Source organism: Prionailurus viverrinus, chromosome B1 (genome assembly GCF_022837055.1).
Source record: "Prionailurus viverrinus isolate Anna chromosome B1, UM_Priviv_1.0, whole genome shotgun sequence".
NCBI lineage: Eukaryota > Metazoa > Chordata > Mammalia > Carnivora > Felidae > Prionailurus > Prionailurus viverrinus.
Window position 1 is genome coordinate 39,985,253 of NC_062564.1, and position 25,834 is coordinate 40,011,086.

General features: G+C 37.0%; 1 protein-coding gene and 1 long non-coding RNA gene across 6 annotated transcripts in view; one reads left to right on the plus strand and one right to left on the minus strand.

Annotated features, from left to right (window-relative positions):
- Nucleotides 1–25,834, minus strand: part of HOOK3 (hook microtubule tethering protein 3) — a 115,413-nt gene that overhangs the window by 57,314 nt on the left and 32,265 nt on the right. For all 5 annotated transcript variants that reach the window (XM_047855081.1, XM_047855084.1, XM_047855080.1 and 2 more), the window contains exons 5-9: nucleotides 25,034–25,166; nucleotides 20,955–21,022; nucleotides 12,039–12,101; nucleotides 10,335–10,418; nucleotides 2,768–2,931 (exon numbers count right to left, since the gene is read on the minus strand). In XM_047855081.1, coding sequence (XP_047711037.1) covers nucleotides 2,768–2,931; nucleotides 10,335–10,418; nucleotides 12,039–12,101; nucleotides 20,955–21,022; nucleotides 25,034–25,166 — 512 coding nt within the window. The remainder of the gene's footprint in view (nucleotides 1–2,767; nucleotides 2,932–10,334; nucleotides 10,419–12,038; nucleotides 12,102–20,954; nucleotides 21,023–25,033; nucleotides 25,167–25,834) is intronic.
- LOC125163416 (uncharacterized) lies at nucleotides 21,029–25,131 on the plus strand. The gene is made up of 3 exons (XR_007151454.1): nucleotides 21,029–21,174; nucleotides 22,788–22,869; nucleotides 25,051–25,131. It is a non-coding gene; the product is annotated as an uncharacterized LOC125163416 (long non-coding RNA).

Here is a 25,834-nt window from a genome sequence, read left to right on the forward strand (position 1 = left end):
TAAAGAGAAAAAATAAACTCCTATTTTATTGACTTTTTTGAGTAGTCTTGCCCATCTTTAAGGATATTCCTTATTCTGATTATTTCTTGATGATTACATTCAGGTTAAATATCTGGCAAAAATACTATACAAGTGACACTGTGTACCCTGTGGGTGATGCTACTTAGTTTGATGATTTAATTAAACGGTAACTGCCAGATCCCTCCATTAGAAAAATATATTGTCCCTTTTGTAATTAAAAATAATCCATGAGGGGCGCCTGGGTGGCTCAGTCGGTTAAGCGGCTGACTTCGGCTCAGGTCATGATCTCGTGGTCCAAGAGTTCAAGCCCCGCGTCAGGCTCTGTGCTGACAGCTCAGAGCCTGGAGCCTGTTTCAGATTCTGTGTCTCCCTCTCTCTGACCCTCCCCTGTTCATGCTCTGTCTCTCTGTCTCAAAAATAAATAAACGTTAAAAAAAAAAATTAAAAAAAAAATCCATGAGGGGCGCCTGGGTGGCTCAGTCAGTTAAGTATCTGACTTCAGCTCAGGTCATGATCTCACGGCTCATGAGTTCAAGCCCCCCATCAGGCTCTGTGCTGACCGCCTGGAGCCTGCCTTTGATTCTGTGTCTCCTTTACTCTCTCCCCTCCCCTACTCATGCTCTGTCTCTCTCTCTCTCTCTCTCTCTCTCAAAAATAAATAAAAACATTAAAAAAATTAAAAGCACAATACCACTATCACATATATTAAAATTAATAACTTCTTCAAAAACAATCTATGAGAGTTAAAACTTTAAAGCTCGTATCAATGCTCAAAAAAGAAAAAATATGAAAGATACAAGGTTATAATACAGATAACCCAGAAGAATTATATTTGACTATAAGGAATAATAAATACTAAGAGGTATAAATATGTAGTGCTGATAAGTACTTGAATTGTTTAAGCGCTTCAAAATAATAATTGCAATATGTACTACAACATGTATTCTGGAACAAATAAAAGACTTAGACACTATATCCTTCATAATGAATACACAGGACAATTCTAAATACCACTTCCCCAAACCATACTTTAAAAACTAGCCACAATTTAGGGGCACCTGGGTGGCTCAGTTGGTTAGGCATCCAACTCTTTCTTTCAGCTCAGGTCATGGTCTCACAGTTCAGGAGTTAGAGCCCTGCGTTGGGCTCCATGTACTGACAGTGCGGAGCCTGCATGGAATTCATTCTCATTCTCATTCTCATATTCTCTCTCTCTCTCTCTCTCTCTCTCTCTCTCTCCCCCCCCCCCCCCGTCCACCCCTCAACCCCCCTTCAAAACAAAACAAAACAGAAAAAAAACTAGCCATAATTTAGAAACAAAAGGGTACAGTCATACTTAGATTTTACTATCTACCAATTCTGTCTTAGAAGGTCAAGATTAAGATGAAGAGTTCTCAAACTTTTTGGTCTCAGGACCTCTTCACACTCTTAAAATTACTGACATTTGAAAGAACTTTTGTTTACATAGGTTTTATCTATGGATATTTACTTATCATATTTAAAACTTAAAACAGAAACACCTAAATATATTGAAAAGGACAGTTAATAAAACTATTATATCAATATAGACAACACATCATTTATGAAAAATAACTGTATATCCTAAAACACAAAAATAGGGAGAAGAGTGGTGATGTTTTACATTTTTGTGATTCAAATAATCCAGTCTCACAGGAAACAGCTGGGCTGTCATAGCTATTTCTATATTCACCTGTTGTGACACCTTTTTGGCTGAAATGTATGAAGGAAATCCACCCTTGCACAGACATGTAGGTAGAAAAGGGATGGGCTGGAAGCCTCTCTGAAAGCGTCTCTGCAAACCTGCAGGGGCCCACAGACCATATCTTGAATTGCTCATGTAGACCACAGGGGATGGACTATTTCTAAGGTTTCAGAAAAGACTTAAATATAGTTTTTTGTTTTTTCCTGTTAAAGCAAAATATATGTCTTACTGCTAAATCCTTCAATTGTGTGGGTCTGTTTTATCTGGCAGGATGCCAAATTTTTCCTTCTCTCCTTTTCCCTTTCACCATCCAATCGCCAAAGGGTGATTCTCCCTTCCTCTTAGCCTTTTCCTCTCCCAGAAGATGTGTTTAGAAAACAGTCCCTTTAAATTAGCTTGCCCTTTAAATAAGCCTATCTCTATAAATCATGGACCCGGCCTTTTTATTGTGTCCCTTTAAACCAAGTACCTGCAAAGGGCACCAATCTCTTTATGTTAGTGCCACTATGTTTTCAGGGTATCTGGTCCTTTAAGGCAACTCACTTGACTTTGAAATCTTTTCCTTGCAGTTTGTGGTTTAATCTCTTTTTTGTCTTAAAACTGATTTCAGATTTTGAGTGAGTTTAATCTTTCTGATGATGTCTCCAACTTCCCTTACCCTCAGGCCCTGTTTTTTTCTGTCTTTCTCTAATTTTTTGTTAATCTGCCTTTTACTTGCCTCAAAGCACCTAGCAGGATGGGGTGGGACAGGTGTATGGGATGTGTGGTTCTTGTTTGCTTTTCTCACAAGAACAGCTGAGGCATACTGTCTTTCAGGTAATACTGAGCGTGTGGTTTTGATAGAATTTTTCCTAGGTATGAAGTTACCTTCGTGTCACATGGGAAGATTTGGGGAAGTTGTTTATTTTACATCCTCCTGTGGTTTGCAGCCACCTAGTGTTATAGTCCTAACACTATATTCTTAACTTTAAAAGACAATTACCAAATGTTTTAACGGATAGACTTTAGTGAGGGGTCTTTTACCTGAATGTTTCTTCTTGGAGTTGTTCTAATTGAGTTTGGAGCTGCAGATGCCTTCTTCCTGCAGGACTGTTCGGATCTTCTATAGAATCAGATTGATTAAGTCTTTCCATTAATACCTGATTCTCTGCCAAAAGACTACTTTTCTCCTCTTGCAATGCTGCAACCTGTTAGAATATAGGAAGACAGCAATTATTTCTTCCAATTACACTGGCATCAGCACAATCACTTGTGAATTACCATTATGAATTAAAGCCTGTTTTGATCAACCTCCACTGCAAACATTTACACTACCTTTGAATACTGCACAGCAGAGCAATATATAAGAGTAAGCAGGAATTCATTCTTTACATCTGAAAAGATAGTCCACCAAGTAAGATATGTAAATGGCAACTAAGCACACAAAAAGATACTCATGATTAATCATTAAGGAAATGTAAATTACAACCACAATGTTCTACCAATGCACTCCTAGAAAGGCTAAAATAAAAAATACTGGCTATACCAAGTGTTGGCAGAGATGTAGAATAAATGGAAGTCTCATACGCTTTTGGTGACAATGTAAAATGTTTCAAGCACTTTGGAAAACAGCTTTGTGTTTTCAAAAAAAATTAAACATGCAACTACTACATGACCTAGGCAGTATTTATTTACTCAGGAGAAATTAAAGCACATGGCCACACAGATTTATAAAGAATGTTAACAGCTGTTTTATTTGTAATAGAGAAAAACTAGAAACAACACAAATGTTCATCAACAGGTTAATGGATAAATTCTAGTATGTGCATATAAGAGAATACTATTTGGCAATGAAAAAGAATTAACTATGGATACCATCAACATAAACGAATCACAAAATAATGAAAAAAATCAGACAAAAAAGTATACAATGTATGATTCCTTTTATATACAATTCAAGAAGATACAAACAAATCTATAGTGACAAAGCAGAGCTGGGGACTGGAGGGGGAATACAGAGTCATGAGAAAATGTTTGAGGGTGATGGGTTCATTATATCAATTGTGGTAATGTTTTCACACATTCATACATATGTCAACAGTTTTGAATGTACACTTCAAATATGAGCAGTTTATTATACGTTCATTTTATCTCAATAAAGCTGTAATAACAAAAGTTAACTGCCATTTCTAATTCTTGCTCCCCATCCTCCACTTTCTCTTGAACTCATTCTAGCTGGGCTATTGGCCCTACCATTCTACAAAACTGCTCATCAGATCACTACTGACACCTCCATGTCACTGCGATCAATCAATGTTTGAAGCAACTGATCACATACTCCTCCTTGAAGCATTTCCTTCACTTGGCTACCAGGACCCCTTACTCTCCTGGTTTCTATACCAGCCTACCAGGCTTCCCTGTCTCCTTAGTCAATTCCTCTTTATTTCTCTGCCATTAGACTACCCTACAGCTTTTCTTCTTTACATACAGTGATGGCTTCCAGTTTCATGGCTATAAACGTCCTTGATCAGTGATAACTTGCACATTTCTATTTCTAGCCTGCATGCCTAAACTGGACATCATTTACACTTGGATGTCTAACAGGCATCTCAAATTTAAATTGTCCAAGTGGAGCTCTTAATCGCTTCTCACTCTCATTCCCTTCAGTCTTTCCTATTTCAGTGAAAAGGAACTCTGTCCTTCCAGTTGCTCAGTCATAATCCTTAACATCTTTCCTTCATACTCACATCCAATTTGTAAGAAAATATCATTGGCTATAGCTTCAAACATATTTTGACCACTTCCTAACAAGCCCTAAATTCCAATCTAAGCTAACATAATTTTTTTTTGCCTGGATTTGTGCAGTGGTTTCTTAATTAGTCTTCTAAATTTGGCCCTTGCCTCCCTTTAGTCTATTCTCCATACACTGGTCACAATAATCCATTTAAACAAAGTCAGCTCACATGACTACTTTGCTCAAAATCCTCCAACGACTTCCCACTTATTCAAAGTCAAAATCTTTACAAAGGCTTCTAAGGCCTCTTCAGACTGATATCCACTTCACACACTCTCTTCAGAAGGCACTCAGTAACACTTGTTGAATAAATGAATGAAGCTAAAATGCCAGCTCTATAATTTGTCAGGTTTCTATAAATGCGCGAGTCTTGTCTCAGAAGAGAGCAGTGGCTCTATTCCATGTCACTGGACTATTTCATCCATTTCTGCACCTTTTTTTTTTTTTAAATGATGTATGCCTGTGTATTTGGCAAAAGTCCTTTTCACACACACGGAAAACGGAGACTACAGGCATACCTTGTTTTGCTGTACTCCTCAGTACTGCCATTTTTACACATTGAAGGTTTGTGGCAATCCAGTCTCAAGTCTATAGGCACCATTTTTCCAACAGCACTGCTCACTTCATGTCTCTGTCACATTTTGATAATTCTTATAATATTTCAAACTTCTTCATTATTATTGTATTTGTTACGGTGATCTTCGATGTTGCTATTGTAATTGCTTTGGGGTGCCACCAAACACACCCATATAAAATGGTTAATTTAGTTGGTAACTGTTGAGTGTGGTCTGACTGCTCCACTGACGAGCTGTTCCTCCCCCACTAGTCTATCTCTCTCCTCAGGCCTCCCTATACTCAGAGACACAAAAATACTGAAATTATTAGGCCTACTATACCCTGTAAGTGTTCAAGTGAAAGGCTGCGCATCTCTCATTTTAAATCAAAAGGCAGAAATGATTAAGCTTAGTGAGAAAGGCACGTTGAAAACCGAGATAGGCTGAAAGCCAGGCTTCTTGTATTAAACAGTGTAGCCAAATTGTGAATGCAAAGGAAAAATTCTTGAAAGAAATTAAAGGTTTAAAGCTACTCCAGTGAACATGCAAATGATAAGAAAGTGAAACAATAGCCTTATTGTTGATATGGAGAAAGTTTTAGTGGTCTGGAGAGATCAGCCACAATATTCCCTTAGGGCAAAGCCTAATCCGGAGCAAGGCCCTAACTCTCTTCAACTCTATGAGGGCTGAGAGAGGTGAGGAAACTGCGGAAGAAAAGTCTGAAGCCAACAGAGGTTGGTACATGAAGTAAAAGGGAAAAACTACCTCCATAACAAAAAGTGCAAGATGAAGTAGCAAGAGCTGATATAGAAGCGACAGACACCAAATTATCCAGGAAATTAAGGAGTTGAGATAATTCATGAAGGTGGCTACACTAAACAGATTTTCAATGTAGATGAGAAATTCTCTTCTATTGGAAGAAGAGGCTATCTAGGACTTTCACAGCTAGACAGGAGAAGTCAATGCCTGACTTCAAAGCTTCAACAGACAGATTGACTCTCTTATTAAACATTGATGCACCTGGTGAGTTGAAGTTAAAGCCAATGTTCATTTACCATTCTGAAGATCCTAAGGCCCTTAAGAATTAATGCTTAATCTGCCCTGCCTGTCCTCTACCCATGGAACCAGAGTCCCGATGACAGCACATCCGCTTACAACATGGTTTACTAAATATTTTAAGTCTACTGTTGAGACCTACTGCTCAGAAAAAAAGATGACTTCAAAAATATTACTGCTCACTGACAATGCCCCTGGTGACCCAAGAGCTCTGATGGAGAAGTACAATGAGATTACTGTTCAAGCCTGCTAACACGATACCCACTCTGTAGACTATGGATCAAGGAATAATTTAGACTCTCAAGTCTTATTATTTAACCAACACATTTGGGGGGCACCTGGGTGGCTCAGTTGGTTATGCGTCCAACTTGTGATTTGAGCTCAGGTAATGATCTTGCAGTTCGTGAATTCGAGCCCTGAGTTGGGCTCTGCACTGACAGCATGGAGCCTGCCTGGGATTTTCTCTCTCTCCCTCCTCTTTCTGCCCCTCTCCCACTTGTGCTTGTGGCTCTCTCAAAATAAATAAATAAACATTAAAAAAAAAAAAAAAAAGAAGCACATTTGGTAAAACTGTAGCTGCCACAGATTATAATACTTTTTCTAATGGACCCGGGTAAAATGAATTGAAAACCTTTGGAAAGGATTCACCATTCCAGATGGCAATAGGAACATTCATGATTCATGGGAAGAGGTTAAAAAAAAAAAGAAATCAACATTAACAGAAGTTTGGAGGAAGCTGATCCCAAGCCTCATGGATGATTCTGGAGTTCAAGACTTCAGTGGAGAAAGTAACTGCAGATATGGTGGAAATAGCAAGAGGACTAGAATTAGAAATGGAGCTTGGGGGTACATGGGTGGCTCAGTGGGTTGAGCATCTGGCTCTTGATTTTGGCTCCGGGCATGATCCAGGTCACAGGATGGAGCCTGCGTCCAGCTCCTCACTGAGCATGCAGCCTGCTTAGACTTTAAGATTCTCTCTCTCTCTCTCTCTGCCCCTCTCCCCCACTTGCATGCTGTTTCTCTAAAATTAAAAAAAAAAAAATTCTCTTTCTCTTTCCCTCTGCCCCTCTCCCTGGCACGTGTGCTCTCTCTAAAAAAAAAAAACAAAAACCAAACCAACCAACCAAACAAACCAACCAAAAAAGAAATTGAGCCTGAAAATGGGACTGAACTACTGCAATCTCAGATAAAACTTTAATAAATGAGTAGCTGCTCCATAGGGACAAGCAAAGAAAGTGACTTGGGGTGGAAAAGTGACTTGGGGTGAAGATGCTGTGAAGGTTGTTGAAATGGCAACAAAGGATTTAAAGTATCACATAAACAGTTGAGAAAGCAGCAGTAGTGTTTGAAAAGACTGACTCCAATTTTGAAAGAAGATATACTGTGGCTAAAGTTATCAAATAGCATAACATGCTACAAAGAGATCATCTGTGAAAGGAAGAGTCAATTGATGGAGCAAATTTCATTTTAACAAACTGCCACAGCCACACCAGCCTTCAGCAACCATCATCCTGATCAGTCTATCAGCAGCCATAAATGCTGAAGCAAAACACTCCACCAGCAAAAGAAATTATGATACACTAAAAGCTAAGATGATGGTTAGCAATTTTTAGCGATAAAGTCTTCCTAAAGTGTATACATTTGTAAAAAAAAAAAAAAAAAAAAAAAAAGAAAAGAAAGAAAGAGAATATACATTTGTTTTTATTTAAAAAATTTTTTTAATGTTTATTTTTTTAGAGAGAGAGACAGAGAGAGAGAAAGAGAGAGTGAACAGGGGAGGGGCAGAGAGAGAAGGAATCACAGAATCTAAAGTGGGCTCCAGGCTCTGAGCTGTCAGCACAGAGCCCGATGTGGGGCTCGAATTTACAGACCACAAGATCATGACCTCAGCCGAAGTCGGACGCTTAACTGACTAAGCCACCCAGGTGCCCCTACATTTTTAGACATAATGCTATTGCATACTTAACAGACTACGATAAAGGATAAACATAACTTTTATACGCACTAGGAAGCCAGATAATTCATTTGACTTGCTTTACTGGGATACCAGCATTATTGCAGCAGTATGGAACAATAACTCCTAAGTATGCTTGTAATAAAAAATGGTACTTAAACATGATTTAAGAAAAAAATCAGACAAAAAAGGGGTTTATCATAAAAAAGCTATAGTTTCCCGCAGAGTGCTTCTGCTTCTAACAGACAACTAATTTTAACTATTCCTAATTTTACTGTCTTGGGTTGTTATTTTACATCTCTAAATGTTTTACACTTCTATTTCTTGATTTATCAACATCAGACATTATCTAGTGACTTTCTCCTGGGACAGGTTAAATTATAGCAACTTGTGCCATCCTTCCTTTCCACAAACAGCTATTCTTGTTTCCTTCATTGGTCACCTTTGCAATCCTAACTACTTATTAACTCCTTCCACTCAATCCCCCACCCATTTATGCACTCACTCATCTGCCTACTATATGGACCACGGACCACAGGACCATGGAAAGCCTTTCCGGGAGGCCTAATTTAGTACTTCACACATTTAAGTGCCCAATACATATTTTATGCCAAATTAATCATGTGATTTTGAGCTGAGACTGGATGACTAGAAGGAGCCAGCCATGTAATAGCTGCTGTACCAAAGAAGTGGTTCTTGACTTCTTGGTAAGACAAGAACATTAGTGTTCCTCATGGCTCCTATCCTAGTTTACTTCTCAACTACTATCACCTGCACCTCTACTTTCATAATAACATTTCTCTCTAGGACAATTCTAAATGTTGAAATTGGTTTATATTATTACATTAGAAATCCAAGTATCAAGTGTATTACTACTATTTTCTGCAGAACTAAGTGTGTCAGAGGGCAACCCCTTCTATTCTCATAACCTGTCTGCAACCCTGCCATTCACTTTGCAGTATGTCTATACCAAGTTTGGTAAACTCTTCTGTAAAGAATCAAGCAGTGAATATTTTAGGCTTTGAGAGCCATAGGTCTCTGTGGCATGAACTCTGTCCTTACAGCATGAAAGCAGTCATAGACAAGATGTGAAAAAGCAAGGCTGTGCTACAATAAAACTTTACTTACAAAAACAGATGACAAGGTGTAGTTTACCAATCCCAGTGTATAACTTTAATGTTATTGTGACCAGATAATATTATTTACCTTCTAACCCAACAAGTGTGCTATGATTATACTTCCTCCTATGTGCATCCAAAGCAATGACCAACACCTTTGCCTTTCAAAGTAAAGTGCTTCTATTATAAAATATTATGAACTAAGTATATTCATAACCCAGCTTTAACAAGCATCAAAACATGGTCAGTTATGTCTTATTTGTACCTCTCTCCATGCCCCCCAACCTCCTTAATTTTGAGGTAAATCCCAAATATTTTTTCTTATTTTGTCTTTTTTGTTTTTTCTTTAATTTTATTTTTTTATTTTTTAAAATTTACATCCAAATTAGTTAGCATATAGTGCAACAATGATTTCAGGAGTAGATTCCTTAATGCCCCTTACCCATTTAGCCCATCCCCCCTCCCACAACCCCTCAGTTTGTTCTCCATATTTATGATTCTCTTCTGTTCTGTCCCCCTCCCTGTTTTTATATTATTTTTGTTTCCCTTCCCTTATGTTCATCTGTTTTGTCTCTTAAAGTCCTCATACGAGTGAAGTCATATGATTTTTGTCTTTCTCTGACTAATTTCACTTTACTTTCTGTCTTTTTATTGGTGACTTCTTGAAATTTACCTACCCTATTAATTTTTTTTTTTTTTTAAGATTTTTAAGTAATCTTTGTACCCAACATGGGACTCAAACTCACAACCCTGAAATCAAGAGTCACATGCTCTACAAGAAGCTGGCCTGCATGTAAATTAGAGTATTTATACTATGGATACTGGAAAACACTACAATCAGGGCTTTTAAAAATCTCCACTCCTCCCTAAAGCTAGCACTGATATCCTTCCTTTCTTTTCTTGGGTCCTTATGCCATTTTCATTCAGTTATTATCAATCTAATAGGGTTGCAAGAAGGAAAGAAAACTAACATATTTGATTAGTCTATTTTTAATCAAAAACCTGCTTTCCCTTTTTTTCTCTTTAATTAGGGTTGTGTTACAGCCAAACTATACTACATGGTAGTACACAGTATATCTGGTGTTACTTATAATGGTGCATTTCAAATAGGTAGTACACAGAACGGATCTCTTACCTGCATATCCAGTTCATGGCACCTTTGAGCGATTTCTTCCTTTGCTGACAGAGCTTCATTTAGTTCCTCCGTAGTTTTCTTCAACTAGTTACAAAAAAAGAGATACAATAAACATTTCAATATGAAGTAGCAACAGTTAATAATTACATAGGTACAATAAAGAATTAAAACATTTCCATCCCATTTCTTTCTGAGGGGCAGGGAGAAATGGAGAATCCTTCTGGAGAGTCAAAAGAAGGCATTTCTAACTGAGTATCTTCTAGTCCTAAGTCTTGTTTTTTCTGTACTCTGAATCTGGTACTTTCCTCTTATCAAGTTTTCTTACATTTGCCTATCTGGGCTACATGATTCTTGGTAATGTTGATTCTGTAATAAGTGAGAAATTTTACCTTGATAAAATATGCATGTGCTAGAGGATAGGGGTTTCAATAGTTGAAATATATAGCCGATGTATTTCAACCCAAGTTCTTCAGTCATATTAAACCTTTAGTTTGCATAACAGTTTTTAAATTATTATTATTCTGATTCTCAACACAAACCAAACACTTCTAAGTTGTGTCCCATTATTATATAAACTCTAAGTTAGCAAAGCATGAAAAAATTAATTAATTAAAATTAATTACTTAATTTAAAAAAAGAAAAATTGGCTAAAAAATTATAGTGGCTTTTCCTTTCACATGACCAAACTTCTGTGTAATATAGATACAAAAAAATTCATAAAGGTAACAAACTTTAGGGGTGCCTGGGTGGCTCAGTCCATTAAGAGTCAGACTCTTGATTTAGGCTCAGGCCATGATCTCTGGTTCCAGCCTCCCCCCCCACCCCGGACCCCCCCCTTAAGGGATTTTCTTTTTTTCCTTCTCACTCTGCCCCTCCCCTGCTCACATGCCCACACATGCGTTCTTTCTCTCTCTCTCAAAATAAATAAACTTAAAAAAAAGTAACACCTTTAAAACCTAACATCACAAAGTAAGGGAAGCAAATTACAACTTAGGTTAAAATCATATGTCCAAAGATTTTCCTACAAAACATTAAGAGACCATGGGGAAGAAATGAGAGAGGGTAATGTGAAGATATCTGTTCACCCTTTGGGACAGATGTCCCAGGATAGTTGGAACATAGAAACTGACAATGTAACTAAGAGTATTCTATTGAAAAGTAGTAATTAAAATTACAAAATAACTTTTGGTTAAAACCACAAGAATACACCACAGAGTTCCTTTAAAAATATAGTACATTCCTTAATGTATTTAAGTATCTGTTGACTGTTCGTCACAAAGATAAAGGGTAAATGGTCTTTCTCACAAAGATAAAGGAAGAATAATGTGAAATAAAAGGTATTTTGTATTATAAATAAATCATAAGATTAAATGCATGCCATTTTCCAGAAAATGCTGTGTGTTAAATGTAGCATGAAGAAAGATATCACTAATGGAAAAAGAAAAATCATGACTAGGAAATACGAATTACAATGACTTTAAGTTAGAGTGGGTTATGCAATATTTTAATTACAAATTACAAATGTAATTACTAATGTGTAATATCCACTAGTAAAGTAGCTTAAGCTCTTGAATTTTAGTAAAAAACAACGAATTAAACCAATATATTCTATAAGCAATTTCAAATGAAACATTCTTTTTGTGAATATATAAGGTTTATTCTTTTCAATCTCTGCATGGATAAAAACAATGCAAGATGAGATACCTGGCGATCAAGGTCAACATAGGCATCATTTCCAGCAGAGACAGGAGATTCCTTACTCATCAGCTGAAATTAAGATTTAAATGATTGTAACTATGTGGCAAAAAAGACATCATATAAAATGTACTTACATAACAACACGAATACCCAAATCACCATAAAATTATAAAAATGAAAAAGAAAACACAAACATAAAAGGAACATTTTCTTACACATTAAAACTTTTCAGTCTGGAATATTTTTTCATTATAGAATAATGCCTTCATTTGAAATTACAAGTCCAGGGGACACTTGGGTGGCTCTGTTGGTTGATTTCAGCTCAGGTCATGACCTCATGGTTTGTGGGATGAAGCCCTACGTTGGGCTCTGGGCTGACAGCTGGGCTCTGCCCCTCCCCCCACGCTCATGTGCACGCTCACACTCTCTCAAAATAAATAAATAAACATTAAAAATAAATAAAATTATAGGTCTAAATTCTGGTGCTCATTTTCACTGTAGGCCCAGTCATAAGAATCAAGTATTCTTATCACTAAAAAGACAAGTCTTTTAGTTTAAGAAGTGGCTAACTATTTTAAAACTGACTTTTCAGTTAAAAAAAACAACAACAACAACAACACAAGTAACTATTTCTAAAGAATAAATATGGTCAACATCAATATAAATCAATATAAGCCAAAATGAATTGGCTGATGTTTATAACACATGCACACACAAATCTATGTCTTAGCCTCTCTCACCCTTGTGTTGCAAAGAGAAAGGATCCATAAAGTGTGAGGGGCTAGGGGAGAAAAAGATAAAATCTGATTGTGACAAAAGTCAGGGGCAGACCCAAATGGTCTCAATTTTCTGTTGCTTCTTTCTTATGTTCTGTCTGAAGGACAAAAGAAAGGGGGACAATTAGAAATGTGGGGATGTTCTGTTGAGAGATTTTATAATTTCAGCCTTTAATCCCAATCTGGAGTGACCTGAAATGTTATGTTCAACTGTACCTTGTTCTTATCAGTGGTTCTCAAAGTGAAGTTCTCAAAACAACAGCATCACCATTGTCTGGAAACTCATCAGAAATGCAAATTACCAGGTCCCAGCCCAGATGTACTGACTCAGAAACTCTGGGGTTAGGGTTCAACAACATGTTTAATAAAGTCCTCCAGCTGATTCTGATGCATACTGAAGTTTAAGAATCACTGCTCTATATTAATGGGATGAGAAGAGTTCAAAGTCCCTTAGCATAATTAGGGGGGAAAAAAATCTTAGGAAGAGCAAAAAATACTGGCTTCAATGTTTATGCTTTTATTGTGACAATATTAATCAAAAGACTTTTAAGACTTCTTCCAACTGAAAAAATAATCCCATGGTAGAGAAGATATAATTCATTAAAAATATAAAAAGGAAAAATCGTTATTTTACCATCTACAATAATCACCTTTTATAATTCTGAAATATTTAAGAAGCTACCAACCATGGGTGTAGCACAGGTCAAGTGAAAAAAACCATCACAGTGTGATAAGGGCTGTGACAGATTATCAGAGAGGTGGTATCTGACTTGGAGGCAGGTGGCAGAAATACTAGGAGTGATCTCCTCCCCATCTTTTTCCTTTTCCCATTATTGCAGTTAAGTCCTCCTCATAACACAGCAACACTTCTGAATAAAAACCTACGTGTCCTACACTCTGAACACAACCTTTTGTCATCCCTGCTCTCTCATTCAATTATGTTTAGTTTACGTGCTTCTCCGCTTGAGGTTTCCAGGCCCTCTACCTCCCTCCTTTCTCCCAGGTTTCCAGTCGGAACCCATCACTTTCTTTCTTATTCTGCTTAGACTTTATAGTAAACATTCTTGTTTTTGTCTGCTCACATTTACTCTTCTTTATTTTGCTAACATCATCTTATTTTCTGCAATCTTCCTCCACTGATTTAGCTTCCATGGTTCATCATTTGTTTAACCAACTACCTTCTCTTTCTAGCCTAGATTTTTCACGGTCTATTATGTTGATAACTTTTGCCAATATCATCACTTCTCTTACGCCCATTCCTTCTTCTTCCTGGCAAAATCTCAATCTAGAATCAATCCAAATACCTGTCTGTTCTGACCACAAATCCTGACTGCTAAGTACTGAGACAGTAAACAAAAAATATTTTAATCCTAAAACACTATTAATACATAGTTTCCAATTTCTTTTTTTTTTTTTTAACATTTTTTTTTTTATTTTATTTTTTTGGGACAGAGAGAGATAGAGCATGAACGGGGGAGGGGCAGAGAGAGGGAGACACAGAATCGGAAACAGGCTCCAGGCTCTGAGCCATCAGCCCAGAGCCCGACGCGGGGCTCGAACTCAGGGACCGCGAGATCGTGACCTGGCTGAAGTCGGACGCTTAACCGACTGCGCCACCCAGGCGCCCCTAGTTTCCAATTTCAACTGGGACTTCAAAGTTGTCCCCAAAGTATAGTTATGCTTCCCCAGTCAGCAGTCTCTTTATTCCCTTCAGAGATTATTCTAAACCTTTCCTACTTCTCAAACCTCACCAACATCCCCATACTCTTCACCAGGAAACTTAATCTCCAAGATGAGCATAAGGGGAGGGAAACAAAAACAATATAAAAACAGGGAGGGGGACAAAACAGAAGAGACTCATAAATATGGAGAACAAACCGAGGGTTACGGGAGGGGCTGGGGGGGGGGGGATGCGTTAAATGGGTAAAGGGCACTAAGGAATCTACTCCTGAAATCATTGTTGCACTATATACTAATTTGGATGTAAAATAAAAAATAAAACAAGTTAAAAAAAAAAATCTTTGTCTTCAAATAAGAATTTCCCATGTCTTAATCCACAAAATTGGCAACATTCATGCCCATCCTTTCCTTCTCCAATCTTGTAATACAAGTATTGTTCTTCCCATAGTAGGCTAATCCTTTCACTTGTGCTCCCTGACCCAGTCCCTTCCCAGCTTCTCACAGACCCTGTACCATTTATCATCCTCTCTCTTATAAATCAACATCTGTCCTTCTCTTACTTGTGGCTTCTTCCAATTAGCATTCAAAGAGTTAAAAGACTTATCATTTACTTGACCACCATTTACATTTCTCCAAAGAATGATCCCATGAAAAGATTCTCAACATCATTTGCCTTTAGGGAAATGCAAATAAGCCACAAGGAGATACCACTTCACACCCACTAGGATGGCTATTATAAAAAAGATGGACATCAACAAGGGTTGACAAAGAGGGGAAAAACTAGAATCCCAGTGCTGGTGGTGGGAATGTAAAATGCTACAGCACCCATGCAAAAGAAGTTGGTGCATCCTCAAAAAGTTAAACAGAGAATTACCATATGACCAAGCAATTCAATTTCAACATAGGCAGAATAGGTGTTTTATAAAAAAAACAACAAAAAAAACACAAAAACCTGGGGAGCCTGGGTGGCTCAGTTACTAAAGCATCCAACTCTTGAGTTCAGTTCAGGTCATGATCTCATGGTTGTGAGACTGAATCCACGTCCATGCCCAGCGCAGAGCCCACTTAAGACTCTCTCTCTCCCTCTCCTTTTGCCCCTCCCCAGCTGTCTCTCTTTCCCTCTCAAAAACAACAACCCATATACTAACATTCACAGAAACATTATTCACAATAGCCAGAAGGTAGGAACAACCCAAATGTCTATCAACTGATGAATGGATAAACAAAACGCTACACATCCATACAATGCATTATTCAGCATAAAAAGGAATATGTATTGATACATGCTACAAAATAACCTTGAAAATATTATGCTAAATGAACAATGCTAGACACAAAAGGTCACATATCCTATGTTTCCATTTATATGAAATATCCAGAATAGGGAAATTTATAGAGACAGAAAGCAAATTACTGGTTGATGGGGGCTGGAGCAAGGAGGAAATGAGAACTGCCTGTGTAATGGGTGTACAAGGTTTCCTTTTGTGCTGATGGAAAAAGTTCTGGAACTAAACAGTGACAATGCTTGTACAACATTATGAGCACACTAAATGTCACTAACGGCAAATTTCTGTTATATGTATTTTACCATGGTAAAAAAAAAAAAGTCTAAGTCATTAGTACTTGAATAAAGAAATATAAATACAATGTGCCAAAAAAAAAAAAAAAAGCCCTTCTTACCTGTATTATTCTATCCAGCTACACCTTCTCCCCGCCAGGTCCAATCAATCACCAAGCCTATTGATTCAAGCTCTAACAATTTTCAAATCTGTCCACCTGTCTCCACCCTGCCATAACCTAGTTCAGGCTTCCGTCATTCTTTGCTGGATAATTATCAAGGTTTCTCAACTGCTCTCCCATTTTCTAACCTGGTTTTCCTCCAAACCATTCTTCTCATCATATGGATTTTCTTAAATACAGACTTCAGTGTATTTTCTCCTTAAAATCTATTCATTGGTTTCCAAAGTCCCAAATCTCTAATGAAACTGCTCAATATTCTAATGATCTTAGGTCTCTGGTTTCATTTCTAAGCACTTCCTACCTCACCATGTTTGCTATAGGTACCTTCTTTCAATACCTCCAACATTCCATGCAGGTCTTGCTTCTCTTGCCACCTGGACTTTAGAACAATTTTTACCCCTTCCTCATGTCATCTCATCCTTCTGTGCTCAGATGAGATGCCACCTTCCCTGAGAAGCCTTCCCTTAAGTCCCCAAGCTGAGTTAGCTACTTTTTGGAGGTCCTCTTAATATTTTCCCCAACATGGTACTTTTCATTTTGAATGCTTTAAATGTACGTGAATTGCTTGGTTAGCCATTTCTCCCATGAGACTTAGACTTTCTGGGGCAAGAGACCATGTCTGTCTTTTTCACAATTGTATCCTGAATGCTTCTGGTGTATCTATAGCTTCTGGTGCATATTAAGGGCTTGACAGTATGTGTTAAATGCATAAAAGGAATATGCACATAAAGACATATAATCTATTTTTAAAATCTAGTTGTATGTATAATTTTATATACTTTGTTCACGTGACATTTTAAATGTTTTCCCTTTGTCATAATATACTTTTTAAAAATTTTATCAGCTATATAATATTCCATGGGATGGAGGTACCCTAAGTTAAACACTTGCTTACTAATGGATGCATATTATTTTCATATTTCTATTAATATAAAATAGCTTGGGGGTGTCTAGCTGGCTCAGTCAGAAGAGCACTGATTCTTGATCTTGGGGTTGGGAGTTCAATCCCCATGCTGGGTGTAGGTATTAAATAAATAAACCTTAAAAAAAAATAAAATAAAATAGTTGGAAAAACACTGTTGTACCCAATCTTGGTCTGAATTTCTAAATAATTCCTTGGGCTAGATATGTAGAATTAAAAATCGCTTGGTCATAGACTTTAATTTTAAAAATATTTCTGATTATAGATGCAAACCTGTTATTATAGAGAAACTGGCAAATATAGAAAAGAATATAGAACATCCAACCATTTGGAGATAATTAACATTTTGCAAGTTTGTTTTCACTCATCTTAATCTCTAACAGAAATGGGATTCTATTGCTCATGTGCTCTGTTTCCCTAGACAAGTCTGACCCATGTTGTTATATGTTTTCAATGCTACATATTATGCCAAAGTATTATTCTACCATAATTTACTTATCTGTCTCCCTACTGCTGAGTTCTATGCTTCACTTTCCCTTTTATAAAATGGGGATAATAACAATGTATACCTCAAAACATTACAATTAATTTTTCATTTTTTTATTGTGGTATGTAGAACCACATGTAGTTGTAGAACTATTACATGTAGTAGTATGTAGTAGAACATACTATATGTATGAACATATATGTAGAACATAAAATTTGCCATTTAAAATTTTAAGTGTACATTTCAGTAGTATTAGTTATAATTTTAAAAGAGTTAATAGATGTATTGTATTTAGTAAGTACCAGCACTATCTTGCACATAGTAGGTGCTGGATGAATGTTTGCTATTACTATTATGTACCTCTGTATTTCAGATCTCCATCGGATAAATTCCTAAAAATAGAATTGTAGGATCAATTATTGTAAGGCAGAACTGTTAGTGGCTCCTTATTCTTTTTCCTATTTTTGCTTAATAACAGACTCCTCAAATTGTGGTTGGGCTATGACTACCTGGAATAAAGACCACATTTCAGGGGTGCCTGGGTGGCTCAGTCAGTTGAGCAACTGACTCTTGATTTCAGCTCAGGTCATGATCTCATGGTTTGAGAGACTGAATCCCACGCTGAACTTCGTGGAGCCTGCTTGGGATTCTCTCCCTCTCTTTGTCCCTCTCCTGTTCTCTATCTCAAAATTTAAAAAAGACCATATTTCCCAGTTTCCCTGTGTAGCTGTGTGAGTAATATCTGGCTAATAGGAGTGAGAATTGTTGAAAGTTTACTTAGAGGAAGTGAATAACTATCCCCTCAATCCTTCCTGATGGCTGGAAATGTCAATGTGATAGATGGAACTTGAGAAGCCACAGATGACTCCCACTCCCACAGATGCTCCCACTAGCTGGGAATCATATATTAAGGATGGCAGACAATAAGAAACAAGAAAGCTGGATCCCTCATGACGATAGAGCAAAGTCCAGGACCACTTAAGAGCAAAATCTTCTATTTTGCTTAAGAGGTGCTCGTTTTGAGGGATGCCTGGGTGGCTCAGTCAGTTAAGTGTCTGACTTTGGTTTGGGTCATGATATCATGGTTTGTGGGTTCGAGCCCCACGTTAGGCTGTGGGCTGAGGGCTCAGAGCCTGGAGCCTGCTTTGGATTCTCTGTCTCCCTCTCTCTCTGCCCCTCCCCAACTCACACTCTGTCTCTCTCAAAAGTAAAAGAAAAACATAAAAAACTTTTTTTAAAAGAGATCGTTGTTTTGATACTTTAATACTCATGACTTAATATCTTACATGATATAAAAGAATATGACATGATTTTAAGATGTATCAGTTTATCTTCCTACCATCAGAGCTGACTGCTAAAGTGATCTTTTCAAAGCTTTGTTTTTTTGAAACGTCCTGTGTAGTAATGAATTTGGCTGGCCTTTGTCCCGTTACTGGCAAGTAGCCTCTCAATCTCTGGGATTTCCTAACTGATAAAGAGTATCTATGATCTGTGGGTCTCTAGGTAGCTTAAGCTAAAAAGATGAATGACTCCAGTTGGGGGCTGGTCATGCCAGGAAGACCAGATGTATCAGATTATCACTTGATAATGAGCCTGACTTCTGATGGGGAGGAGAGCTAGAAACTGTGTTCAACCCCATGGTCACAGATCCAAACAATCATTCCTTCATAATGAAACCCCAATGAAAACTCTGGACATGAAAACTCAGGTGAGCTTCCCTGGTTGGCAGTACATGTTAATATGCTGGGGGAGTGGTGGTATGCCTTGATACTATGGACAGGTAACAACAGAAACTTTGCATATGGGACTCTCCTAGACCTCACTCTATGCATTTTGGGGGTGGGGGGAGTTGGTTCTGGTTTGTATTCTTCTGCTATAATACTGTCATCATTCCTGAGTTCTGTGAATCAGCACCCTGAGGGGGTAATGGGAACCTCCAGATTTATAGTCATTTGGTCAGATTTTTAAAAAACCACAACTTTTGGGGCGCCTGGGTGGCGCAGTCGGTTAAGCGGCCGACTTCAGCCAGGTCACGATCTCGCGGTCCGTGAGTTCGAGCCCTGCGTCAGGCTCTGGGCTGATGGCTCGGAGCCTGGAGCCTGTTTCCGATTCTGTGTCTCCCTCTCTCTCTGCCCCTCCCCCGTTCATGCTCTGTCTCTCTCTGTCCCAAAAATAAATAAACGTTGAAAAAAAAAATTAAAAAAAAAAAAAAAAAAAAACCACAACTTTACTTAATTTGCATTTAGCATTTTTCATGTTTGTTATATTTTTTCTCTGTCAGTTGCACATTCACATCCTATATTGTTTTCTAGTACCCCTAACAATCTGTTCCCCTTTTATGATCAAAAACATTCTCACATCCTGAGATAAACTGGTTATATTAATCTACATTTTATTTTTACTTTTATAGTTTTATGTTTCACATTTGATGGAGTTGAGGACATGCTATCCCAAAATGTGGCATCCTGGCATACTGAATATTTCAAGCTGAAGGAATCTGAGTAGGTACGGGAAAGATTTTCTACCTTCTCCTGAAGCAGGTCATAAGACCCTCATGTGAGAGGTGCTCTCCCTATACTCAGATGAAAGAAGCATCCTTATCTCCAAAGATAGATTTTGAAAGGATTCTGAATGAATAGGATATGCTGTTTTCACCAGGTTACTATCCTTAGCTCAAACCTTTTTTGCCCTATCACATTTTTCCATGATTCTCCACTCTTCATCAAACCTAGCATCAAAACACTCAGGTTTAAACACGTCTTTAGTCTTCATTTCCTTAAGAAGGTTCTGGTGTAATGTAAAACATCCTTTAAATGCATTTGTACCCTTTTTTTTGTTAATCTGTCTTTTGTTAATAGAGGTCCCAGCTGCGAATTTGGATGGGTAGAAGAAAAAGATATTTTTCCTTCCCCACAGTTTCAGTATAAATATTCATCTAGAAACTGCTCTGGGTATGGTTGGAGTTGAAGGCGTATTTTCTGCCAAACAAGAAACTAACAATTAAGTGTGAGGTACACTGCTGGTTTAAGATATGTATTTATAATGGCTTTAGGAATTAGTCTACTATTCCTAGTTCAGTAGAGCAATTTTAAAAATTAGGAATAGTTACTGAATATACCTAAAGACAAATGTTTAAGTTTTAAATAAAAATGAGAAAAATGTATGATTTTTTAAAATAAAAATGAGGCAAGCTATATTGTAAGAAAAAAATTCTCAAAAAAAAATGAGGAGAATCTTTTCTAAAAATCTTTACTTCTGCTATTCATATTCCTATTTGCTCCTTTAATTTCTCACACATACTTAAAGTTCCAACATACCTCTTGAATGGCTGTCATGACAACATGTTGAACAGATTCCTCCATCATCATAATGGCTTGGATGTACTCTGAAAACAAGAATAATCTGGAATGTCACTGTTCAAGTTAAAGATACTCAAGGGAGTAAAAGGCTTACACTTCATGAATTCTTATAAGTAGTCTCCCATGTTTTGACTCTTCCCAGGAATTCTTCATAAGTGGTTAAATATCTGTACCACAGGTAAAGTACAGGCTGAAAGTTACAGTAGTTCTTTAAGAAACCACACCCACCACCCCATTAATTTACAAAGTTTGAGGCTACAAGCTAAAGGTCACAGGAATACAGTATCTCAGGAATGCAAGACAATGAATTGGTAAAGCCTAAAGCCAGGATGGAGAGAACTCCTTATTGCTATTCCTAAAATTCAGAAATCTGTCTTTCACATTATACTTTGTTACAAGTTAAAAAAAATAACTCTGAAGTCTGTGCCTTATGCTTGTGTGACAAAGCACTGCACCGTGTACAATTTCTACCTTAATATTTTCTGCTATAGAATAGAAAAATCTTAATAAACCTGAGAGTTGCTTAGGACAATGAATTAAGACGAAATTAAGATAGAAACAGATACCATAAAAAAATAAATATTGCATAACCCTGGACTTTAAAATACACACATCTCTAATAAGCTGAAGTACCAACTTCATCAATCTTACCCTCGCCACTGCCAACAAAAGAGAAGGATCTCTCAGCTGTCAGTAATGAAAAAGCTGAAAAAAATTATTTCTTGTCTCCTAAAAACAAAGCCCTAGAAGTACTTTTCCTTATTTGCAAATCCAACAATGAATGGAAAAAGTGGCATTAAGCATAAAATAAAATCAACAGGCCAGGTGGGTTCTAACAAACATGGTAAATACATTTTAATAAGAAACATTTAAAAGAATAATTAGGAAATTTTAGTCTCAACCTGCCTCTCCACATATATCCAAAAAATCCTCTCCATATGTACACCAAAAACTTGTCTCTGCACTTCAAGTATTACATGATGGGAGTCTTACTGTGAAATTGTTAAAGTGAACTAACGAGACTCATGTATTTGGAATGCCAAGGTGTATAAAGCTGTGTGTGACAGACAACTTATTAAAAACAAACAAACAAAACCAAAGTATTTTGACAACACTACTAAATCGTGACATTCTGACATCCTGGTTATTGATGCCAAAGATTTTAAAAAACATGTTTTTAAGCAAGTGTTGTTCTTAGGATACTTGTACCCAATCAAATGTGTGGTGACACAAACATACACAACACACTTTAATCATAGGTATTTTCTCAGGACAATAGTAGGAATGTATTAGAACCACTATTTGGGGAAAAAAAAAATTCTTTAGTCTGAACTCCATTTCCTGTTCTGTTTTGTTAATGAGGAGCATCCTCTAAGTGTTGGAATGCAACGGAGTGCTTGTAGATGTTCTGTTCAAAGCTACTACACACAGAATCCCAGGGCTATGGAGAAAATGGCATAGCTAGGATGACTAACAGCCCTCAAAATAAAAGACTGTGAACATGGAAAAGAAAAAGCAGTGGCACTGATAATGGGGAAGGAAACTTAATGACAGCCTATTGGAAGTGAAGAAACTAACAGTGGGAACAGGGAGGTAAGGAAGTTAGTAAGGTGTGAGAGGGGAAGCGTTAGTTAAGAAGCGGTGTTGCCACGTCAAGGCCCTTCCCCGCGAACACCGTAAAATGCTACATGATAAAATGATGACAACTATGTTAATGTACAATTTTTGAAAAGAAAAAAAATTTACAAATCTTGTGTCCAAAATATAAATATATATGATTATTTGGTGCAGATCTATGAGGCAATGAATGAGGTGTGCTATGTCACAGAGTTCATCCTGAAAACAGCTTTTTTAAGGCCAAAATTTATAGCAGGTGAGTATGAGAGGCATGATTTAAACATGGAGAAACGGGTTATTGTCCTTGCCTAGCCTTTCACAAACCAGAAACCTTGGGCAAATCACGTAATACTTAGTTTTCCTCATGTGTATAAAGTATTTTTTTTGTTCTATGAGTACTTAATAAAGTACCAGGCAGAAGACAGACACTTAGAAATGATTAGTAGTATGTTTTATATTACTAACATTTGCCTTTTCAATTTTACCACCATTTATTTACCCTGTTTAGGAAGACAGATGGCCAACATAAATGTATGTTAAGTCAATGTTCTGAGCAATTGCTCCTTACTTTTAGTAACTGAAAAACTCATCTAAACATAAAAGCTTTTTTATCCGTATAGCACTTTATGGATTACAAAGCAAATACGCATATACAATTTCATTTACTCCTCACGACTATCAGGTTTTGTATCCTCATTCTGTAGATGTGGAAATGGGCTGAGTACCCAGTCCAAAGTCAGTCAGGTAGTAAATGGCAGCGCCGCTTTAGTAAGCCTCACATTACACTGAAAATCTGAACTCAGGAATTCATTTACTTTGATTCTTGGTTCTCAACTATGTTTCTGAAAACAGGGAATGCCCTCTGGATAAATAAGATGTTAAAATCCTGTTCAAAGGTTTCATCATTTATACACAATTTCAAGGGAAAAAATGAATCTAGGTGTTACACAGGACTCTTGGTCTGTGTGAGAATCTGGATGAATATTATGATTGCTTTCCATAGGACTATGGATATAGGTAACATTCTTGTCTTTTCCTGTGATAAATATAATTGGTCAACTCTTAACAGGTATGCTGCTTCCAAGAGTAGGTGAATCTCCTAACAGAATAAGCACATACGAGGTCATTATCTGAATTCAGTCAACTACATTAAATAATTTTCACACACCTTTTAAAATCAAAGCATCTACTTAGAAATTTAATGTGTCTGGAATCTTATTTATAGCAATCTTCTAACTTTTGGCAAAAAACTTTTAGACATCTTAGTAATATATAAAAATCACAAATGTAGAAAGTTCTCCATTTTAATTGTTAAACTGAATAAAGAAAACTAAAACTTACTGTAAGAGCATGCATACTAAAATCTAACAGGAATGAGGACAAAGAGAAATAAATATATTGTTAGAAAAAAATTCCTGGATCACACACCAATAAAACTAGTCACAGTTTCAAGAAAACAATATTGACAGCTATTAAACTTATCACATTAGAACACCGAAAAGGTATAGACAATTTAAATAAAAATCTGTTTTGCATTACCACGAGTGAGGAACAAGGAATAAGAAAAAAATCTTTGGGTTTAAAAAGATAAAAACCTCCGTCTTCTACGAAGTTCATACAGTAACAGTAAAATGCTGTGCCCTCATTGTTTGGAGTAGTCCCTACGTACCTTTCTTCTATTTCATCACCCCTCATCCCTTCCTTACTACTCTCTAATTATAGTGGTAGGTTTTTTCAGTCTCTCAAAGATAACCTAAGTCATTATGACATTCAGTTTCTACTACTCAGATTACTCTTCATCCATCTCCACATCTTTGCTTAAATAACTTCCCTGGCCCATTACACTTTACCTTCACAGCACTCATTCCCATTCAGACCACACAGTTATTATGTGTGACATTGCTTCCTGCCCTCCCTCCACTCACCAACCTGTTCCACAAGGGAAGGTACCATGTCTGCTCTGTCTGGCAATGTGCTCCTAACCCCAGCATAATGCAGGAGTTTGGTAAATATTTGTGAAATAAATCCTTCATACTTGCAATCTAAAGTATCCAATTTTAAGTTCCCATAGCTAAATTGATCCAGTATAACATTACCATTATTACTGAGATTAATTTAGCTGGACATTTTCCAATTAACAGTAAATTTCATCACATTCACTGAAGCTAAAACTAACCTACTCAAAGAATTATATAGTCCTGCAGATAGGGAGAGAATCCTCATAACCAAATTTATTCTAAGCTGCAAAACTCTTTCAAGCTTGCAAACAAAGTACTAGCAAAATCATAGAAAATGACATTGTTTGAGGGTGGCCTTGCGAAGATGCTATTGTTTGTACTAGTGATTTATATATAATCTATACAATATGTATTCCTTTGCTTAATTATTTTAAATGCATACCCTAACATCAAATAAATTACCTTGCTTCTGTTCGCAGTTCACAGCACAGCCTAAGATGAGTTGAAGCATCCTTCCGAGCTCTGCAGCGTCAGAATGTTCCCCAATGAGGTTCACATCAGGAAGGGTAAAGTCATTAATTTGCTGTCCTAAAATCTGAATAGAGACAAAAGGATTAGAACTGCATTTACATTTATATGTCCAAATAAAATATTTGATACAAATTAGCTCATCAGCACCAGAAACTCATTGCTAAGGGCAGAGCTATTACGTCAATTTCACTTTCAATTTCTATTTTTACCTCCTATAAGCTAAATTATAATGATCTTGATTTACAAATTTAGTCCCAATCTGGTATATGGTATGAACACTGAGAAAAGAAACTGAATACTTTGATTCCTTCACCAGCTCCCAAAAGAAAAATTCTCTGAAGTTCAAAGTAGAGCCAGAGAGGTTCTGAACAAGGGAGCACCAGAAGGAGCAGAGATTAAATACAGATTCATGCCTATATTTAATATCATTTAATTCCAAAATGCTGATAGCCAAATACCTGTATCAGGAAGGAAACAGAGGATTCCTTTATGGGGAAATTGGTCCCAAATGAAATGAAATATATGCAGACAAACGGGTAGGTTCCTATCTAATAACCCTACAGTGAATAAAGAAAATCCTAGAAGCACACAAGCAGGATGAATAAGGCACTAGCATTACAGGTGAGCAGGGTAAGGAGCACAGTACCTGGTGGCTCACGGTAAGAGCTATGAATTTGATTCTCAATAGGAAACCATGAAAAACTTTTGAGAAGAATGACATAATCAAATTTT